This window comes from Cygnus olor, chromosome 1 (genome assembly GCF_009769625.2).
Source record: "Cygnus olor isolate bCygOlo1 chromosome 1, bCygOlo1.pri.v2, whole genome shotgun sequence".
Lineage (NCBI taxonomy): Eukaryota > Metazoa > Chordata > Aves > Anseriformes > Anatidae > Cygnus > Cygnus olor.
In genome coordinates, this window is record NC_049169.1 from 32,834,606 (window position 1) to 32,853,767 (window position 19,162).

General features: G+C 43.4%; 1 protein-coding gene across 1 annotated transcript; it reads left to right on the forward strand.

Moving 5' to 3' along the window:
* The first annotated feature begins 12,672 nt into the window (after positions 1 to 12,672).
* On the forward strand, positions 12,673 to 16,633 carry LOC121067317 (prolactin-like). Its single transcript, XM_040551674.1, has 5 exons — positions 12,673 to 12,732; positions 12,813 to 12,988; positions 13,060 to 13,167; positions 14,520 to 14,699; positions 16,366 to 16,633. Exons 1-5 carry the CDS (start codon positions 12,702 to 12,704, stop codon positions 16,558 to 16,560), a joined length of 690 nt encoding a protein of 229 aa, XP_040407608.1. The 5' UTR covers positions 12,673 to 12,701; the 3' UTR covers positions 16,561 to 16,633.
* Positions 16,634 to 19,162: the final 2,529 nt, after the last annotated feature.

Sequence of the window (19,162 nt, forward strand, 5' to 3'; positions counted from 1 at the left end):
CTAATGGGCAAAGACTAAATATTAACTTGTTAAACAATAGTCTGAACTTCTCAGACAATATTTGCACATTACCTAAAAAACAAAGAGACCATTTTCAAAGATCCCAGCTCCAGCTCTCATTAACTTCCCTATCTCAATCCAATAAATGTCAGACTACTTGTGCCTGACAATGTGATTCCAAAACACTGGTCTCTCCCATTAAAGGATATGCAATACACAGTACAGACAAAATAGCAAATCAACATATTTACTGGTAGTATAGACCTCACTAATACTCATTCAGGTTAATATTATTTCACATCTCTGGTATCAGAAATAGTCATTACTTCAAATGAATAACTTTAAAATCTTGCCTGGAGCTATTAGCTTTATATTAGCTCTGAATGGGAATGAGAATCCCACATACAAAGGAAAATCTCAACTATCAGCATTTAATTTCAGCTGCCATTTCCTAAAATATCAGAGCTGCTTCTGCAGAGCCTCCTTGCTCCTGCTGGTCCTTCACAACACCATGCTGGGTCTGGATTCTCTGCAGCTGCGGAGGGGCTTATCTCGATCTAGCCCTTAAGATTTCAGGCTTCTATTTTAAAAGGTATTCATGTGTAACTTTGAGTAATCCTACAGCTGTCAGACTGATTGGTCCAACTAGCATACATTTATAAATCACACGTGTTTTCATATTCTGCAGAGCTGAAGTCTTTATATCCTTTTTTTTTTTTTTTTGACAATTTTTCTCTCCTAAAGACATACTCTGCCACTGACAAAGAAACAGGCAACCATAGTATTTTAGTTACATTATTTCAGACTTACCTACACTGCTATTCAAGCAGATAGTTACTACAGCTGAGTACGGCTCTTTAGTCTCACACAGTGCCTGGTACACTGATTTTATACATTTCCAAGATAGACCTGAGAGTGGGAGATAGAGAGGAAAGTATTAATACCACATTAAGAGAGAAGAATGATGAAATAGCTATAGTTCAATATCTATACACATTTAAAATAACAGAGCTGTTCTTGCTAAGCTTTGGATTTGTAGTAAGATGATTAATGGCTCTGTTTAAATAAGAGGTGGTGTGACAACGTACTTCCCTGTAGAAGTCTCTTGGTATTTGGTTCAGCAATTCTAAACCAAATACATTCTTGGCAATTAAGTTTCACTGTCAACATGTTCTGACTGTAGCTTAAAGAAATGAGCAGTTGCTAATGAGTCTGCCTGTAATATTTCCTCCAGGGTTGACATGTTCATCCACTACAAAGTCTAGGACAATGTTTCACTGATAGGAACTGTCAGTTCTTAAAAACCATTGACAGCTGGTGACACACAATTATAACTTATTTCTCAATGGCACATACACTTTTCCATCTGATCTTGTGATGGATTGCTCATTTTTGTACAAACATGAATTGAAATACCTGCATACTTAAGAACACCTACACAACTCTGACAACACATCCACTGGACAAGTATGAGAAAAGCACAGTCTTGGGCCTTTTTTTCCTCTTTTTTCTTCCTACATATTCTCCAACTGACATTTTAAAAAAAATCAATACTATTAATGGTCTACTTGTCAAGGGAATGTAAATCAGAAGGGATGGGAACACAAAACTTTCTCCAGCCTATCTTAGAGCTCAGGAAAACTCTGCTCACTCTTCTCACTTGCTGAGTGACACACCAGCCTGTGCAGTGAGCTTGAAATGATGAAAGTTTTGCTCCCCACCCTGGGGATCCTTCTCCTTTCACCAGGTTAGCTAGCCCTAAAATTCTTTTCCTTCTTATTTGTCCTGCTCCTTTCAGGCTTCAGATTTTCCTTTGACATTGCAGGGAAAAGCAATTAGAGCATTTTTGCAGAAAAGCCCATTAGTTCCTCCCAGCTGGCCTTAAGTTTTTAAAAATAGTTTACTTTCACCTTCTCAGATTTTCTCTTAGCCCATGCCAATTTATTCTAGACCATTTTTCCACTTTTTTTTCCTCTTTCAATACCATATTTTCTACTTTGTCAGACACCCAATAAGAAAAGAGCTGGATATTACTTGGATAAATGCTATAGAAGAGCCAGCCACCTATACACCTCTGACAAAGTTATGAACCCCTCAGAAAGGGATGCAGCTGAACCAAGTGATCAGATCCTATAACATACAAGGACACAAGATTGGTTAGGCTTGGAGTCTTATAACAACATGGCATTAATCGGAAATACAACTATTGTGCTCCATAGCAGGTATTTCCTTGTCATGTTGCCTCTGCTCACATCCTCCCATTGTAATCAGGGACATCAGCCTGGACAGAAGCAGAAGTCAGGAGAGGAAAAGTTCTCCTTTGTGCCAGTGTTGCATTTGGCTGTGGGATGCTGGGAGCTGCATTTCCCTTTTCTTCTGGAAGTCTCTAAGGTGCCTGCTTGCAGGTGGAGCAACTTGTGCTTGGCAGCAGAAATGGGCTAAGAGGCAATAGGACATGTTATACAAATCAGGGACATCAGCAGGCTTTTTCTAGGTGAGAACTCTTCCCATCAGCTGTGATTTACACTCTTGTCACTCGAATTAGCACTGGCTCCTGGCAGGACCGTGCACACTGATCTGCAGAGGGGCACTATTGGGGCATGACGAGCACTGGAAGGTGACCAGTGCTCAAGAAAAAGCAGTGGTTGGCTTCCTGCTCCCATTAAATTCAGCTGCAGCAAGAAACCAGCATCAAAGGCAGCTCTCAAGGGCTGTGGAGATCTTGGCAAGTGACACACTGGGCACAGTAGCACCATGGCACAGTCCAGGGCAACCTAGCAGAATCAGGTTAGCCTCTGCACCCTGTCCCCACCAAGCCACAACCACCCGTCAGCTCTTCTCTCCTCCATCTCTTCCTCAGGTGGTTGCTGCAAGTCCTGATGGAAAGGAAGAAAAGGGGCCGCATACCCAATCATTTGTACTTCTTCACACAAAGGTCAATTACATCAGGCATGCAGAGGAAAGCAATTTTTACCTTGTGTGACTGCTTCTCCTCTTTGGAAGGATATTCTGACCACCTATTTTAAACAACTCCTTTTCTGGGAATGCAAAGGATTATTGGGAAACACTGAAATGAAGCATTAACTTACGTTACAGTAACTTGATATTTAATGATTTCCTTTGGCATTCGTTCGATGTAAACATATGAGCATGATAATATAATATACGTACACAATTACTCATTCCAATTTGTTTTATTATAAGCATGTCATTTTTCATCCTTGTCAACCAAAACACACAACAGGACCAGTGAGTTCTTAGGATCTGGTGGTAGGCTGATATTTTCCAAGGAGATTTCACAGAGACACGTGAAAGACAAACATACATTCCATGTGACAGTAAACAAATTTAGAGAGAGCAGCCTCTATAAATAATCTATGTTCATCATCTTACATAAGAAAGTGGAAGGTTAGCCACTTCTTCCAATCTATTAAATGGTTTGCAGCTCTTTGGTAAGAAAACCTGCAGGCCTTCTCACTATCATTATGCTGTCATGTGGCTGCAGTCAGGGAATAACTGAAGCCCATAAGCATGTGAATATAAATGGAATACAAGTCAGTGATTTGGAAAGAAAAAAAAAAAAATCTAGCAAAACATTAGGAGAACAAGAGGGAGCAATTTTTCCTGAATAATTTGTTGCTTTATACAATATTTATTAAAAAGCTACAAGAGTGTAATTTGGGACTTTTACAAATCACAACAGAAATGTCAGAAGGATGAGCACCAGCAATGCTTCAGTAAGAAGCACCAGTCTGTTCAGGGGAGGATTCCTGAGGTTAGGGCACAGGAACCAAGAGGCAGGGATTTTATTCCTAGCCAGGAAGACTCTTTGCACAACCTTGGATAAGTCACTTTTTCATTCAGTGTTTCTTCCATTAGCAAATAATTGAAAAATGTCTCCTAACACTTATGTGGGATATTGAATCCTGTGATTATGTTCTGTAAGAAAAAGGTCCAATTCTCTGCCTTCCCCCGGCCCCTGTACTCTGCTGATGTGGTGAGCAGGGAGGAGAAAAGCCTTTGAGGAAAGAGAACAGAAATTCTTCAGCAGAGATCATGAATAGGACAGCTGGAAGTAATAAACTGTCCAGCACAGGTGTCCTGTATGTTTCATGACAGGGAATACTAGGGGTATTGCCAGTCCAGGAAAGACACATATTGGGGAAAATGGGAAAGACTGTCTCAGTCACATATGCAAGTATAAACTTCTGCCTAATCTCACATTGAGCAATAGTTATAAAAAAAAAAAAAAAAAAAGTAAATGTTCGTAGAGTCATAGAATCCCAGAATGGTTTGGGTTGGAAGGGACCTCAAAGCCCACCCAGTTCCAACTCCGTGCCATGGGCAGGCACACCTCCCACCAGACCAGGTTGCCAAAAGCCCCATCCAGCCTGGCCTTGAACACCTCCAGGGATGGGCATCCACAGCTTCTCTGGGTAACCTGTTTCCTACTTAGTTATAATTCTGCAGGCATAATGGGACTAGCATCCTGCTAGCTTACTTGTACTTCTCCTTGGAATGAATGAATTGGAAAACTGAAGAAGTATTTTCCAAACCACGTTTCTGCTCTGCCCACACTCACATGCTAGCATCACAGAGGTGTTAAATAAGAAAATATCTCTCATGGAAGAGAGAAAATCCTCAGCCACTCTCCCTTAAACAAAGGAAAAGCAGAGAAGTTGTCATGACTGAAGAACGTCTTGGACAGACAGCTTTCAAAGATCAACTACATATTAAAAATGTCTTTTCTTCTTTTTTTCTGTTCATTTTTATTGTAATCTAGTTAGTCACAAGGAGGCTGCATACTTTCTTGTTCCCAAATTCCTTATAATTTGTAAATCCTTGTTTGTTTGTTTGTTTGTTTATATATTGAAATTATTAATATTCAGGATCTAGTGAAGTTTTGTTGATTTTCTGGAAGACTTCAGCCTGAATCATTGTGGTCATTTCCAAATAGAGGAAAGGAGTGGGGGTTGGGGGGAGGTCATTTTGTTTATGTTCCAGAAATATCTGACATTTGCCTTGCAGAATTCTCTCAGTACTCTCCTTTCACATTCCTCTTTTGAAGTAGAGATTTGACAAATGTTTTTGTATCTGGGATAGGTGTTGTTTTTTTTTTTTTTTATCCCTCCTCACATGGCCCAATTGTAACCCTTTGGAAAAAGGAAAACACTTTTTTTTTTTTTTTAATGCAACTTATCTTATTGATGTTAGCTGCAAACTTTCCAACAGATCCCACCTGTATGCTGTATCTTCTATCACAAACATAATGTAACTCTAAGCCACTATGGGCCATGTAGATCTTGGCCATGACACTTGAATTCTGAATATGAAACATCTCATCTGCTTTGCCTCTGCTTTCATGCTGTGCTCTGAAACCCTGGAAGAGGGATTAGCCTGATTCAGATACTGAGAGAATATGCACCAGTCCTGTGCAGAGCAGCTTGGGAAGCACAGTCTGTGAGATGGAATTTGTCCATACAAAATGATTGAATTTGTCCTTCAGGTACATCCTATGAGGCTTCAGGCTCGAGGTAACCAGGATAATACCGTAGATGTGCTCATGTTACAGGCAGTAGAGAAAAGGCTTAAACCTGAGCAGGTGGCGAGGGCTTGCCACCGCCCATTGACTGGGACTGACTAGGGAAAAACTGACTATTTTGGAGTTAGAAGCCAGTCAGTCTGGGGAAATCTGACTATAAGACATAGGAATGGGGCAGAAGTCTGGTGCAAGAAGGGGAATGATGATTAGAGGTTAATGAAAACAGGTTATGGGACAAAAAAGAGAATTTAAATCTATGTAAAAGACTGCTAGAAGAGGTAGGAAGAAAGTATACAACAGGTCAAATAAGATATCTCAAAACAAAAAAGGCAGGGGAGAACTGGGGAATGTATTCAGATACTGGGTATACCTGGTGAAGGGAATATTTCCCGTGTGTCTGTGTCTCAGTACCAAAAAGACAAGGCTGAAATGGAATTCAGGTGTATCCAAATATAGCACACACCCCTTCACAACTTGAGATGAAACAAAATGTTCCCAGGTCTTACTAAGCCCTTAGAGTCATCAAGTATCTTTATCCTTTTCCCACAAAGGGGTGACAACTTACCACTGCCATCACTTTCTTAGCTTAAAAAGTCTGAAAACTGATTGCAGGCTTCCAAGCAGATTGTGATGATGAGTGATTCCAGCTCGGTATTTCTTCTCCTATAGTAGGAAAATGTATCTTGTGATTAGCAGAGCTGGGACCTGAACAAAAGATTTTTATATCTGAATTCAGTAAAGGTAGTACTTATATGAGAAGTTTACCATAATCTGATGTGAGGCTATTCCTCAAGAACTGATTATGTTTTTTGCATTTCAAACTGACTATCCAAATGGGTAAATAATTTCACTGTGCCTCTTCAGTTATCTGTAAAATGGGTATGACAGCAGGCTCTCACCCCAGGAATAAGCCATGACAATAAATGAGTGAATGTTTGTGAACAGACAGAAATTCAACAATGATAGAGAAAATCCAGGAGGAAAAGGATTATGTATTCAGAACGGGTTTGAAAAGTGTGCAGTAAGTAAGGCATGGGAGCACACAAAGAACAACAAAGAAAACCAAAACTGAATAGCTGCTTATTCAGCTGAATACAGTATACTGAACCAAGCAGAAACCCTGTGAAAAAAATATCATTCAGTAGTACCATCAAAGGTTATTATTCTTGTATGTACTAGGAATATGAAGGAAGATCCCATAGCATTCTTGGTTCTTCAAACACAGTGAGAAGAATTTTATAATAACAAATTTATAATATTTGAGGCCATGAAAAGAAAGTAGCAGGAACTGCAATGAAGTTGACAAGATTTGACTCATATATTTATATCATTTTCCTCATGAGTACTGCTATAAGAAAGGAAAGTTTGAGATCTTGCCACATACTTTATACTGTAAAATAATATTATGCCATTGGGGAAGACACAGCCTGGCAATATCAACACTAGAATCATAGACTCATAGAATGGTTTGGGTTGGAGGGTACCTTAAAGACCACCCAGTTCCAACCCCCTGCCATGGGCTGGGACACCTCCCACTAGACCAGGCTGCTCTTTCCTCATTCACCAATGCTCTAAGACTGTAGCCAGATGTAAAATGAACAGCAGTTAACTTATATCCATACTATACTCACAAAACACTTGGAGCTTTGGTACCTCTGACATGCTTCTCTTCTGCAGTGATAATTTCAATATGGTGGCAGACAGGAAGTCACAGTTTAAATGAGGCTTTAAACTTCAAATCAGTGGATAGTCTTGCAAAAAAAAAAAAAAAAACCTGCGTGAAATAATGCTGTTCTCTTTTTTCCTGCTTCAGTAAACTCTCTAAATAATTTGATTTTGTAAAACAAAGGACATAACATATATTTTTTCCAGATGTGTATTCTACATCTAACCTGTCAGTTACAGTTCATTTTGAACAGTGCATGATTATAAATAACACAGTTTCAGGACCTGAACCCAGTCTCTGTGACACCAGTATGAACCAAAAGTAAATGAAATCATCAAACTTAATGAAGATATAACAGTACGGTGGTCTAACTCAGTGGTCACAGAATTCAGCCTAAGCCAACTACAGATTTCATTGGGTGCTAGGACATCTCCTTGAGATTTTCTCCAATGTATGATGGAGATATCCTTATTTCCTTAAAATTCTCAGCCCAAGGGTAATGACTTGCCTGAACTTTTCTCTAAATAATTCCTGATCATGACCCAAAGAATGCATTTTTTTTAATGCACATACAAATATTGTGTATAATTTTACCTTTATGATCGAAAAAGGTCGTTCCAAATATAAGTCCATCTCTTTGAAAATGCAATATACCTTTTTATTTTGCAGCACTCCTGCTCCACTTGATATGCCAAACACATGCTCCATCAGCTCCTCGTCTGCATTTGCAAACACAGAATGAGATTCCTCTGCCCTGACTTAGTCTACACTCACCACCCTAAGCTCCCCTGACAATCAACAGGCAAAAACAAGCACCACCAAAGCTGGGCACTTTCCTCCCTATGAACATCAGAAATTGCTCACTTCTAAATGCAAGATGCCTGAAATAAGAGGAGAGAAACCCTATCCTGAATGAAAGTAAGAGAATCTCATTGCATGCTCTGAACATACAGTGTTTAGTATAGTCCCTTTAGTATTTTGCAAATGAATGATGACAAGATCATCAAGAAGTCTGTTCCATAAAGGCTCTCTCAGCAGGAACACCAGTAAAGGATATAGTTGTGAAAGTCAAGAGAAGACAAGACAGGAGGGTGACAGTTTGAGGAAGATGACAATGGTGAGCTGGTTCTGAGTTTTGACTTTTTAAAAAGTGAAAGAGATAAATAAAAGCAGGCTCGGTGACTATCAAAATTGAGAAACAGGACATAAAAGAGCAAAAAAGAGAAGGAAATCTAGTTGATGAAAGTAAAAAATTTCTCGGAGAGTGAAGAGATAATGAAAGAGATATTAAAAGTGAGAACAGAAAAGCCAAACACCTCTACATGAATTGGTAAAAGCAGATAGCGAGGAAAATTTAATAGCAAATTGACTCTGTTCTCCAAAAGACAAACTCCAATATTGTAGCAACCATTCACTTTTACAGTAACATCATTAGGCCTTGGGACACTAATGACAAAAGTGATGACATTGACTCCAGGCTTCTGTTTTCCCATCCCAAGGAACTGTAGCAGAATATACAGAAACCTCTGTGGACTGTCTCTGAAGAGTTTAAGGAAAGCAACTGGTCTCATCCAGATTGTAAACACTATGCAGATGTATGTATGCATGCTCAATCAGTTGCATATGGCTCCCAGAAAAGACTTCAGTCCAACAGCAAAGAAGAGGGTAACTGGCAGGAGTCTGTATGAGGGCTAGCAGGGGAAATGGAGTAGCAGTACTTTAAAAAGACAGTGTTCCCTTGTAGACCTTATATAATGGTAAGATTCATCTATTTCTAACCCAAAGACTAGTTGTTTTTTATCAGTAGCAATAGTTAATTGTTTCTCCTTCACTTATTATATATGCTACAGCCCGTTCCACAGACTGTTATCCAACAAGCCAGTGACTTTTTACAACCTGGACTGGGAAGCACAAGTGTTAATGACACAGACCAACAGGGTTAGGGCTGTGCTACCTACGAAATGGACACAATACTTTAGATACATATTTGTATAGTCTTCAGCATATTTTTACAATCACCTAAGCAAATTGCATATCTTCTGGACATGTTTCTGGAAACACAAAGCATCAGGTATGCTTAGAAATCATTCCCATGATTCTAGATACACTTGCAGAAGAAGTATACCTTTTTCTTTTCAGAACTAGTAAAACCATAGGTGTGTGATCCAGCTTTCAGAAAATGAATGACTGCTTCTGTAGGTAGTTAGTAGGTAGTGAGTTCTTTTTGCATTTCACTTCTAAGATCCAGGTTACATCATTTCCATATTGTTTTGTTCAAGAGCTCAAATTATTAACTTTCAGAGTGCAAGAGTATGACTTGCCCCTTCTTATTCTGTAAAATGTGCCTGTTGCTATGTTATAGGAAAAGGGAAAAGCAATAGAGGACAGTATTCAGTTGAAACATTTTTATTTCATGTTTTACTCATTTCTGACTTAAAGTTGGGAGTGATTTTGAGTACCTAATGAGCTCCAGTAGGTCTTGCAGTATAAAACTACAGCAGGCTAGAAATGGGGAGAGGTCAGATGTTGCCCACTGATCCTCCTGTCTACAGCAGCATGGAGCTTACTGCTGACTTTCTGAAAATCATTTGAAAGTTTGTGAGAAAGGTTAAATAGTGATGAAGATTCCACAGTGTTCCTGAGCAATCTGTTCCACTCCTTAACTCTCCTAACCATTAAAAATTTCCTTATAATCTCTAATTTAAATCTCCCTTTCTGCAGTTTAATCTTATTATATGTTGTAGCCATAATGAATGTGGTGAATAATTGATTGTCTTCCTCTTTGCTGCTACTTTCTGTATATCTGAAAACCAAATCTCACTTCATCTTTCCCTGTTAGAGAGCTAACAACCCCAGTTCCTTCACTCTTGCCTTGTAGGATATGTTTGTTTTTTCAACCTTTGATCATTCTTGTTTTTCTCCTCTGAGCTCCTTCCATCTGGCTCATATCTTTCTTGAAATGTGATGTCCGAGACTGAACACGGTATTCTAGCTGAGGCCCCACAAATGCAAGGTATGGCAGAAGAATTATTCTGCATGTCTCACAGACAGCATTTCAAAGCACATGCTCCAGATTGCAAAACAAATGAATAAATAAACAACACAAGGCAACAGTAAGATACTACAGGCTTAGGTTCAGCTTGCTATTTCTTATGAGCTATGATCCTCTTCTGTGCAACTGCTGCCTTGTTCTGTTTGGGCATTCATTTGTTCCTGTCTAAGCAGAGTAGCTGTGTTTTTTCTTTCCTGAACCGTACCCTACCTTCTACAGGTCATTTCTCTAATTTTCGATATCATGTTGAACTTCAAAATACAAGTAACTTCTTCTAGTTTGTTGTCATCCACAAACTTAAAATACCAGTGAAAAGCCAGGAAAAAAAATTCTCTAAGTATTGATATATCACTGGTTAAGAAAATATTATTCATTTTAGAAACTGTAACCTTTAATGAAACTCTATAATTTAATTTGGATTCTTTCCTCTAAGTTGTACTGCATTTTTTGTTGTGCAGGTCATTAATATTTTCCACAGCACAAGTTCACAGCTCCTCCAGAACTCCAAAATTTTCTTAACATTTTAAGAAATCTTGCCTAGGATAAGATACGCATATGCCAGGATTTCTCCAAGGCATGAAAACCAAAAGAAAATGTCTATTGGCCAGTAAAAAAAAAAACGTCGATATATGTGCTTCCCACGTGCACGCTACCAATGTTCTTCAGACCCTGCTTTATGCATGATTACTCATTTTTTGATAGTTACCCAATCCTAACATTGCAAGCCTTCATCTGGACCACAAGCCAGAAGCATTTTATCAACTACCAAATAGCTCAGAGCTATTGCCAATGTATTTTGAATGATTTCCATTAAGAACTAGCCCAGCAGCTTTAACCACTAAAATTAACTGCATTGTTTTATTCATTAGAGATAAAGCAGAGGTAAGAGAATGAGAACAATCTCTACTGATTGTTAAGTACATTTTAATGAACTGCTTTAAAAACTAATTTTAGAAAATCACGAAAAAGAGGGATAAAATGTATATTATGGGTCCACAGTGCTAGCAGCCGTTAGAAGTGACTTTGGGGAATTTTGGAATATGAGTTTGAGTTGGGTTCAGAGGTATATTGGTGTGAATGGGTGGCTAAACTGTATGGCTGGTAGAGGCTGAGGAGAATGTGGACCAGCCCAGTAGTGAGATTTCTGATATTTGCTTATATTCAGCAAAGAAGACAGAAGATTGTTTTCAACTAATGCTAACTCAGTGCACATCACAGCAAGACTTGCCCCAGAAGGACATATGATTTGTGGGTGCCTCTCAGAGAGAAATAACTTTCCTTTGAGATGCCTGTATGAATAAATGCAATGTAGACAGTGTAAGAAAAATGTTTGAATATTATTTCTCATATGCCAACTTTTCAACCTTCCATTGGTCAAATGGAAGTAACTTTTTACTCTGCTTAAAAATTTGTTTTGTTAACAAAGAGCCAAACCCTTAAGCAGATGGAAACACAGGAAACAGAACCCAAGCAGGCAAATGGGTTCCCTGCTCACAGTGCCTGCTGCCATTTTAGTTCTCAGCACTAAAATAACATGTCAAATGTAAAAATGAATAATAACATGTCAAATGTATTCTCATTTCTAAGCAGACTGCTCCCTTTGACATGAACAAACTTCAGCAAGGAGGGCAGAGCAGACTCTCTAACAGCCAGCAGTCACAGCCATCCCCTGGCCTCCCTCACCTGCAGGCAGAGGCAGTCCCTGAGTCCAGCTCTGCCAGACCCAAAGCTGATCCCTTTGGATTCCCGAGGGGTGGGGTGCCGAAACCTGGAAAACACCGCAGTGAGCCCCTGTGCTGAGGTTCCCCTCCTGGTCAGCTGGAAGCAGCCCTTAGTTTGAGATGTCAGCAGCCTGGTGATGAGCACCCTGCCTCTCCTCGTACGTCTCACGGGGTTGCTCAGGATCTCACTGCCAGAAATTAAAAGACACCAAACAAGTCTGTAGGGCTTGCACATCTTTGGGGAGCCTGACCCGAGTGCTTTGCTGTGTTTATCCCTCACCCTCTCAGCCCTATGAGGCACTATGAGGCTGTCCTCAAGCATGCTCGCAGCAGCAGGCATGCTTGCACCACCATGAACCCTCCGTTGCCCCTGACAGGAGCCAGTTTCCCCCGTCTCAGCCCTCACCTCACCCCCTCGGTGCCCGGACGGTGCGGCTCCCAACCCGCCAGCGGGACCCCGTCCCCCCACGTCCCCGGTCAGCCGTGAGGAGCCCGGGACTCCCCGTTTCCGACGGCACCCGTGTGCTGCAGGGCCGGGGACAGCCCGGGGGGGCGAGCAGCCGTCGGTGCCAGCCCTCGGTGGGCAGCCGGGGCCGCTCGGTGCGAGGGGAGGAGCCCCCCAGCAACCCGCCGCCCCCGCCGCGCACACCCCACCCGCCCTATATAGGGGACGGGGGGCAGCGCCGCGCCGAGGCGACGGGCACGGGGATCAGCAGCGGCATGGCCCTCGCCAGGGCGGCGGGGCAGGCAGGTGAGGACGGGGATAGGGGCAGGGACCGGACCGGACCGGACCGGACCGGACCGGACCCCGACGCCCCCCGCTCTCCGCAGGTCCCGGCGCGGCGCTGGCGCTGCTGTGGCTGCTGGTCCGGGCGGCGGCCCCGCCGGCCGTGTGCGCCCCGGGGGACAGCGGCTGCCTCCGGCTCACCGTGGCAGACCTCTTCGACCGGGTGATCCGGCACTCGGGCAGGATCCACAGCCTCTCCACGGCGCTCTGCGCCGAGCTGGTGGGTGCCGGGACGGGTTTTGGTGGGGTGGGAAGGGTATGGGGCTCTCTTCAGGGTTTCCTCCCCCGCAGGAAAACCGGTTTCCTCCCCGTGACAACGAGCTGGGGAAGCCCGCACGGAGGTGCCCCACGGCCGGGTTGCTGACCCCCAACGGCAAAGAGTACGCCCAAAAAATCCCGGTAAGGACGGGCTGCGGCGGCGGGGCGGGAGGGGGCAGCCCCGAGGGGGGCCCCCCGGTCCCCTGTGCCTGTCCCCAGCCCCGATGCCCCCTTCCCGTGTCCCCCCGGTCCCCTGTGCCCGTGTCCCCGCCGGTCCCCCGTACCCCCCGCCTGCCCCGTCGGAGCTCCCGTCACGCTGCGGCCGGGTGCTCGCCCCCCCGGGCCGGTGGGGAACCAGCAGCGAAGTTTGCAGCCCCTGGTGCTTCCCCGACACCTTGTCTTGAAGGGTCTGGCCCGTGCTGACCCCAAACAGGTACCTGCCACCGCGCTCCCTGCCTGGTCGGGCTGTGAGCCGTGTGGTGTGTCCACATGGCTGCCTGCGGGAGCGCATCTTTGTGGGTCATGAGAGGAACTTGGGACAAGCGACTGACAGGCAGACACCCCTTTGACATATATATGATTTATTTGTGGCTCTGTGAAATAGAAACTTAGGAAACTGTGAGAGTGATATGTATTAGATTAATCAAAGTGTAAAAAGCGATCGGGGCAAAGATGCCACAGTCGCTATCTCTGAATCGGTAGGTATGGGGAAAGCAGCAAGCTGTTTTAGACGTTATTCTTAGTTCAGAGAAAGTCAGGAAGACTTTCCTTAGACAGAAAAAGTCTGGAAAGCCGAGGGTACAGCGGCAGGAGACACTTCTGCCTCTAGGAGGAGACAGAGGGAGACAGATGTCAGCGTCTGGCTCTAGTTGTGCTGAGGCGAGGAGCTTCCCCAAGGCGTTTAGCAGCTCACCTTGAATAATGGGTAATGGGAAATGAGGCGCTGCCTGGTTTAGGAAGCCTGAAGCATTCAACCTCACTTCTGAGCTGAAGCTGCAAGGGTCAGACGGCCATCTAGCTCCTGTTAGAGAGGCAACCATCCTGAGCACCAGGCCCTTTTCTTGGAAGCATGTCTGCAGTGAACCTTTAAGTGACACAGCTGTGACCCATGTGAGGTGTGAGGCAATAGCTGCACTCCCATACCAGCCACCCAAACTGTCTGGATGAGGCCTTTTGGGCTCTCGAGACATCCAGGAGTTCCTGAAACATTTTCAGTCCCAGGTAACTTGGGCAGGAGCGCCACCATTTTGCTAATACTGTGCTCCAGAGCACAGGGGTCTAAAAAAGCTGAAAAGAAGACAAACAGAATTTTTGTGTTTCTTGTATCTATGCAAATAACCAGAGACAGAGTAGCCCCTTACGTTCAGAATATTTCGAAACTACAGAGTTGCGCACATAACTCTTAACCCTGCAGAGATTTCACTGTGAGCCTGTCTGTGTTCAGGTGAGCTGCTGCAAACTAAGAGAAATGCTTTACTGTTTCAAATTGTAAGAGAGAAGAACTGACTTACGTGATACTGAAACTTTTGAATGCCTGGAAAGAACCGCTTTCCCACTTTAACCAGCACATTGAGCTCCATCAAGAGTTACCTGATGACAGCCTTAGCAAAGCTAAGCAAATCAGCAAGATGGTTCATGAGCTGGAGACTGGGATTGAGAAAGTTACAGAAAAGGTAAGGTTTCCAATGGAAATTTTGTTCATACCAGGCACGTCGCACAAGTGACTTAAGGGTCTTCTATTCAAATTGCATGAGCCCTCTTCATTGCCTCATGTTCCTTGAGTGATCACAAAATGCCATACTAGTGAAACAGGTGGACTTTGTTATACAGATCCTGCAATATTTCAGCCAAAGGATGTGACTTGGTTCATGCGGTGACAGGTATGTAGATGACATTGTATACATTCAAATGTGTAGATCAGCATTTTATCGATATTCAATATGTGAAAGTCAGAGACAAGGACAAAGAATAGAACTACTGACAGCTTCAAATATGAGCCAGTAGTGCCTTTACTTTTCTAGGAGAGTAAAGGAGGTGTGGGCGGACCGCCACAAATAGTTAGGTTATTGTTTTCAGGTTATTCTGATTCACATTCTAACTAGTTCAACTGTCACTGCAGTCTGCTGCAGAGAGCTCCTTTCCAAGGGAACAATTGCTAAGGCTGGTTCTGCAAGACAACAAGACAAGTTCTTAAAGACAACAAGGACATGGGTTAGCTTAGATGCCAGTCACATTTTAAACCTCCATTCCGAATTCTGGTGACTAGGATGTGAATTATTGCATGTAATTTTTCATTAGTTCCATTTCAGTCTTCTTACTAGCCAGAAGTCACAATCTTTTTATTACTTGTGCATTCATATCTAAAGTCATCTGGAGCTTGGGGTAGACAAATAAGGGCTGTGTCCAACCTCTAAAATGGCTACACTTGTCAAGGTGCCTATTTCAACTAAAAAGCAAATAATAAACTAGCATCTTACATTCGTAGGTCATCTGTCATCTTTATGAGCACAGGTGGGGAGCACAAGTTTTGAATTGATAAGGAGCTCATCAGTATAATAGGAGGAATTGCACCCCACTCTATAATGCAGCCCTGATTAGATTGACTAAGCAAGCCAATTCTGAGCTAGGTACACGCTTCTGGTATACTTACCTGATTTTAATTTCCTAGAACAACTTTGGGTGAATTACTGAAAGGGAAGGCTCTGAAGTTTGGTGGAGTATGCCCTTTTTGACCTCTTATGGATCATGGACACAGCACACTGTAGGCTGAATTTAAACAAATCAAGCAACCAACACATATGCGCCCCAATATTTTGCAATTGTTTGATTTACTTTTTTTTTTTCTTTTTGTAAGACTAATTCTAAACTTGGTTCTTATTGTGAAGGAAGGTACTATCTCTGAGAGGTGATAACAGTCACTGTATTTCACCAGCTTATACAGCACTGTCAAATGTTCACACCAGAAGCTTCCCCTGACAAACTGACTAAAATAAATGCCTACAAGTCTAAAGACTGATTTGCTCCATTCCTCTAAGAGGAAACAATCATTACCAAGCATTGGTTTCTACTTCAGTTCGGAATCTTTAACTCTTATAATCCTTGCATTACTGGTATATCAGATCATTTCAGACTAGTCTTTTGGTGTGGGCACTGTTAGGAATAAACAGGCAGTGTTATTTCTCTGTTAGGAGCTTTATACCTATCTTATATATATAAAAGAAAAGGCAAGAGTAGAACAGCCCAACATACTTGATACTTGGCTTGACTTGTGCACTAGTATTTTAAAGATTTGTTTATATGCAGCTACTTCTTGTACTTCCTTTCCTGTTTCCAAAACAGATGCAGTCAATGGGCATCATCAGCAATTCCTTACATGGAATGGCATCATCTGAAGCTGCTGGCTTCTCCAGTACTAATGAAGCAAACATGATGAGCGACTCTGACTTTATTCACTGTTTCAAGAGAGACTCCAACAAAGTACAATGCTACTTAAAAATTCTGAAGTGTAGGATTATGCCAGAAAACAGTTGTTGAGTTGTGATCTCTTGGCAAGGAGTTTTCAGCATGTTGTTTACAAAGATGGGAAAATATAATTTATTTACAGTAATTTTACTAGGAAAGTGGTTTGGAAATTCTTTGGCAGCTACTTGAGTCTGTTAACCTATGCAGCTGGAATATTAAATAAAGCATCCCGTGTGATGTCGGTAAACACACCAGCTAAAACGGAGTACTCCAGCAGTAGGTGAAGCCATGTCTTTGACACAGTTTAGACATACGAATGGTCACAAGTGAAAGTCAGCTTGTTAGGTACAAAGGCATCTAGATAGTCCCACATCTAGATACTCCACAGTGAGTAAAAATCTGAAAGCCATTAGAAATTTTGCAGCCATCACAATTTCCTATCAGTGGGGAGGTTGCTTACTGCTGTTCCTAGAACAAAACCTCTCTGCATTTGGATCCTAAATGAGGCATTTGAATAAGCATTTATAATCAATGTGAATTTATCTTTAACATTCCTCACTACTTCATCCCTGAATGCTCTTTTCTGGCCTCCTCTGATCTTGATGGCTGTTGACAGTTGCTGGAGCCCAGGCTGCCAAGAATGGAGATTAAAATGCTGATGATTGTTTCATACTGATGCTGGATTTGGTCCTGAGAAACTCAGAGAACAGGAAAACATTTCAAAGGAACATTTATGCAGAGCAGAGATACAACCTTTTCAGGTGCATTTCACTCACTGTTGATACTCAGATACCAATGTACTTTCTCAGCTAGATGCTGTGAGCGCTCACAATTTGTTTCTGGTCCTTGTTGTGCCAGGGACACTAGAAGCACAGTGGGTTACAAGGTTCCTGCCCCAAAGAAGTTACTAGCTGCAATTCCTTAGGCAGGAAGATGCCACAAACACATAGCAAAAGAGCAGCACTTGAAGAAGTTCTGGAAACAAAACACATCTCCAAATAGCCAGAATAAAGGAAGGGCTCTGTAAGGAAGCAACACCGCCAAAGGAGCGGAAGGGACAGGCCAGAGGGATGACGGCCCCACCCCTCCAGCCACCTCAGGCCGAGGCCTCCCTTCCCTGCTCTCCAAGCCACTGCCCAGGCTGAAGGCCCTGGTACTCCAGTGTCCTGTCCTGCTCCCCAGGCACCATTTGTCCTCCTGATGGACCTTCAGGAGGCCCACAAGACCCGCAGCAGGCCCCAGGCGCTGGGGGAGCCTGGGGGAGGGCATGGAAAGGGAGCACAAAGGGCAGGGTGAGGCTGGGGGCGGCGGTGTGGTGCCCGGCACCTGGCCTTGCTTCCCCCAGAGAGAATGGCCACACCTTGGAACCTAGATGGAGTGTTATCTCTGGATTTGGGGTGCTTCTGTCCCTCCTGGAGGGGGGTGCAGTGGTGTCATTCCCAAGCCCCAGGGCTGCGCACACTACACCCTTTAAAAAGAAGTGTCGTCTTGGTTTCTAGTGTGAGTTGTGAGGTGATTTGGTGAGGACCAGGAAAATTAACTGCACATGCTACTGGGTACTTCCATAGCTGGGAGATGTGCCAGTGGTTGCAGTTTACTGCCAGGTGGAAAACATTTTACAGATGAAGCAGAGCCTAAAAATGACAATAGCACATCAGGAAAAAAAATAGAATCAGTCTTCTCTGGTAAGTTTGCAGACGACACCAAGTTAGGTGCGTGTGTTGATCTGCTCGAGGGTAGGAAGGCTCTGCAGGAGGATCTGGATAGGCTGGACCGATGGGCTGAGGTCAACTGTATGAGGTTCAACAAGGCCAAGTGCCAGGTCCCGCACCTGGGGCGCAAAAACCCCAAGCAGCGCTACAGGCTGGGAGATGAGTGGTTGGAAAGCTGCCTGGCAGAGAAGGACCTGGGAGTACTGGTTGATAGTCGGCTGAATATGAGCCAGCAGTGTGCTCAGGTGGCCAAGAAGGCCAACAGCATCCTGGCTTGCATAAGAAACAGTATGGCCAGCAGGGCTAGGAAAGTGATTGTCCCCCTGTACCCGGCTCTGGTGAGGCCGCACCTCGAGTACTGTGTTCAGTTTTGGGCCCCTCACTACAAGAAGGACATGGAGGTGCTCGAGAGAGTCCAGAGAAGGGCAACGAAGCTGGTGAGGGGTCTGGAGAACAAGTCTTACGAGGAGCGGCTGAGGGAGCTGGGATTGTTCAGCCTGGAAAAGAGAAGGCTCAGGGGAGACCTTATCGCACTCTACAGCTACCTTAAAGGAGGCTGTAGCGAGGTGGGGGTTGGTCTTTTCTCCCACGTGCCTGGTGACAGGACAAGGGGGAATGGGCTAAAGTTGCGCCAGGTGAGGTTTAGGTTGGATATTAGGAAGAACTTCTTTACTGAAAGGGTTGTTAGGCATTGGAATGGGCTGCCCAGGGAAGTGGTTGAGTCACCATCCCTGGAGGTCTTTAAAAGACGTTTAGATGTGGAGCTTAGTGATATGGTTTAGTGGAGGACTTGTTAGTGTTAGTTCAGAGGTTGGACTCGGTGATCTTGGAGGTCTTTTCCAATCTAGATGATTCTGTGATTCTGTGATTCTGTGGATGATACGCATTAACTTTCAGCTACCTCATACCTCCCTCAAATGTTGACATGCAAATAAAAAAAAGGACTTGGAGAATCTGAAGAA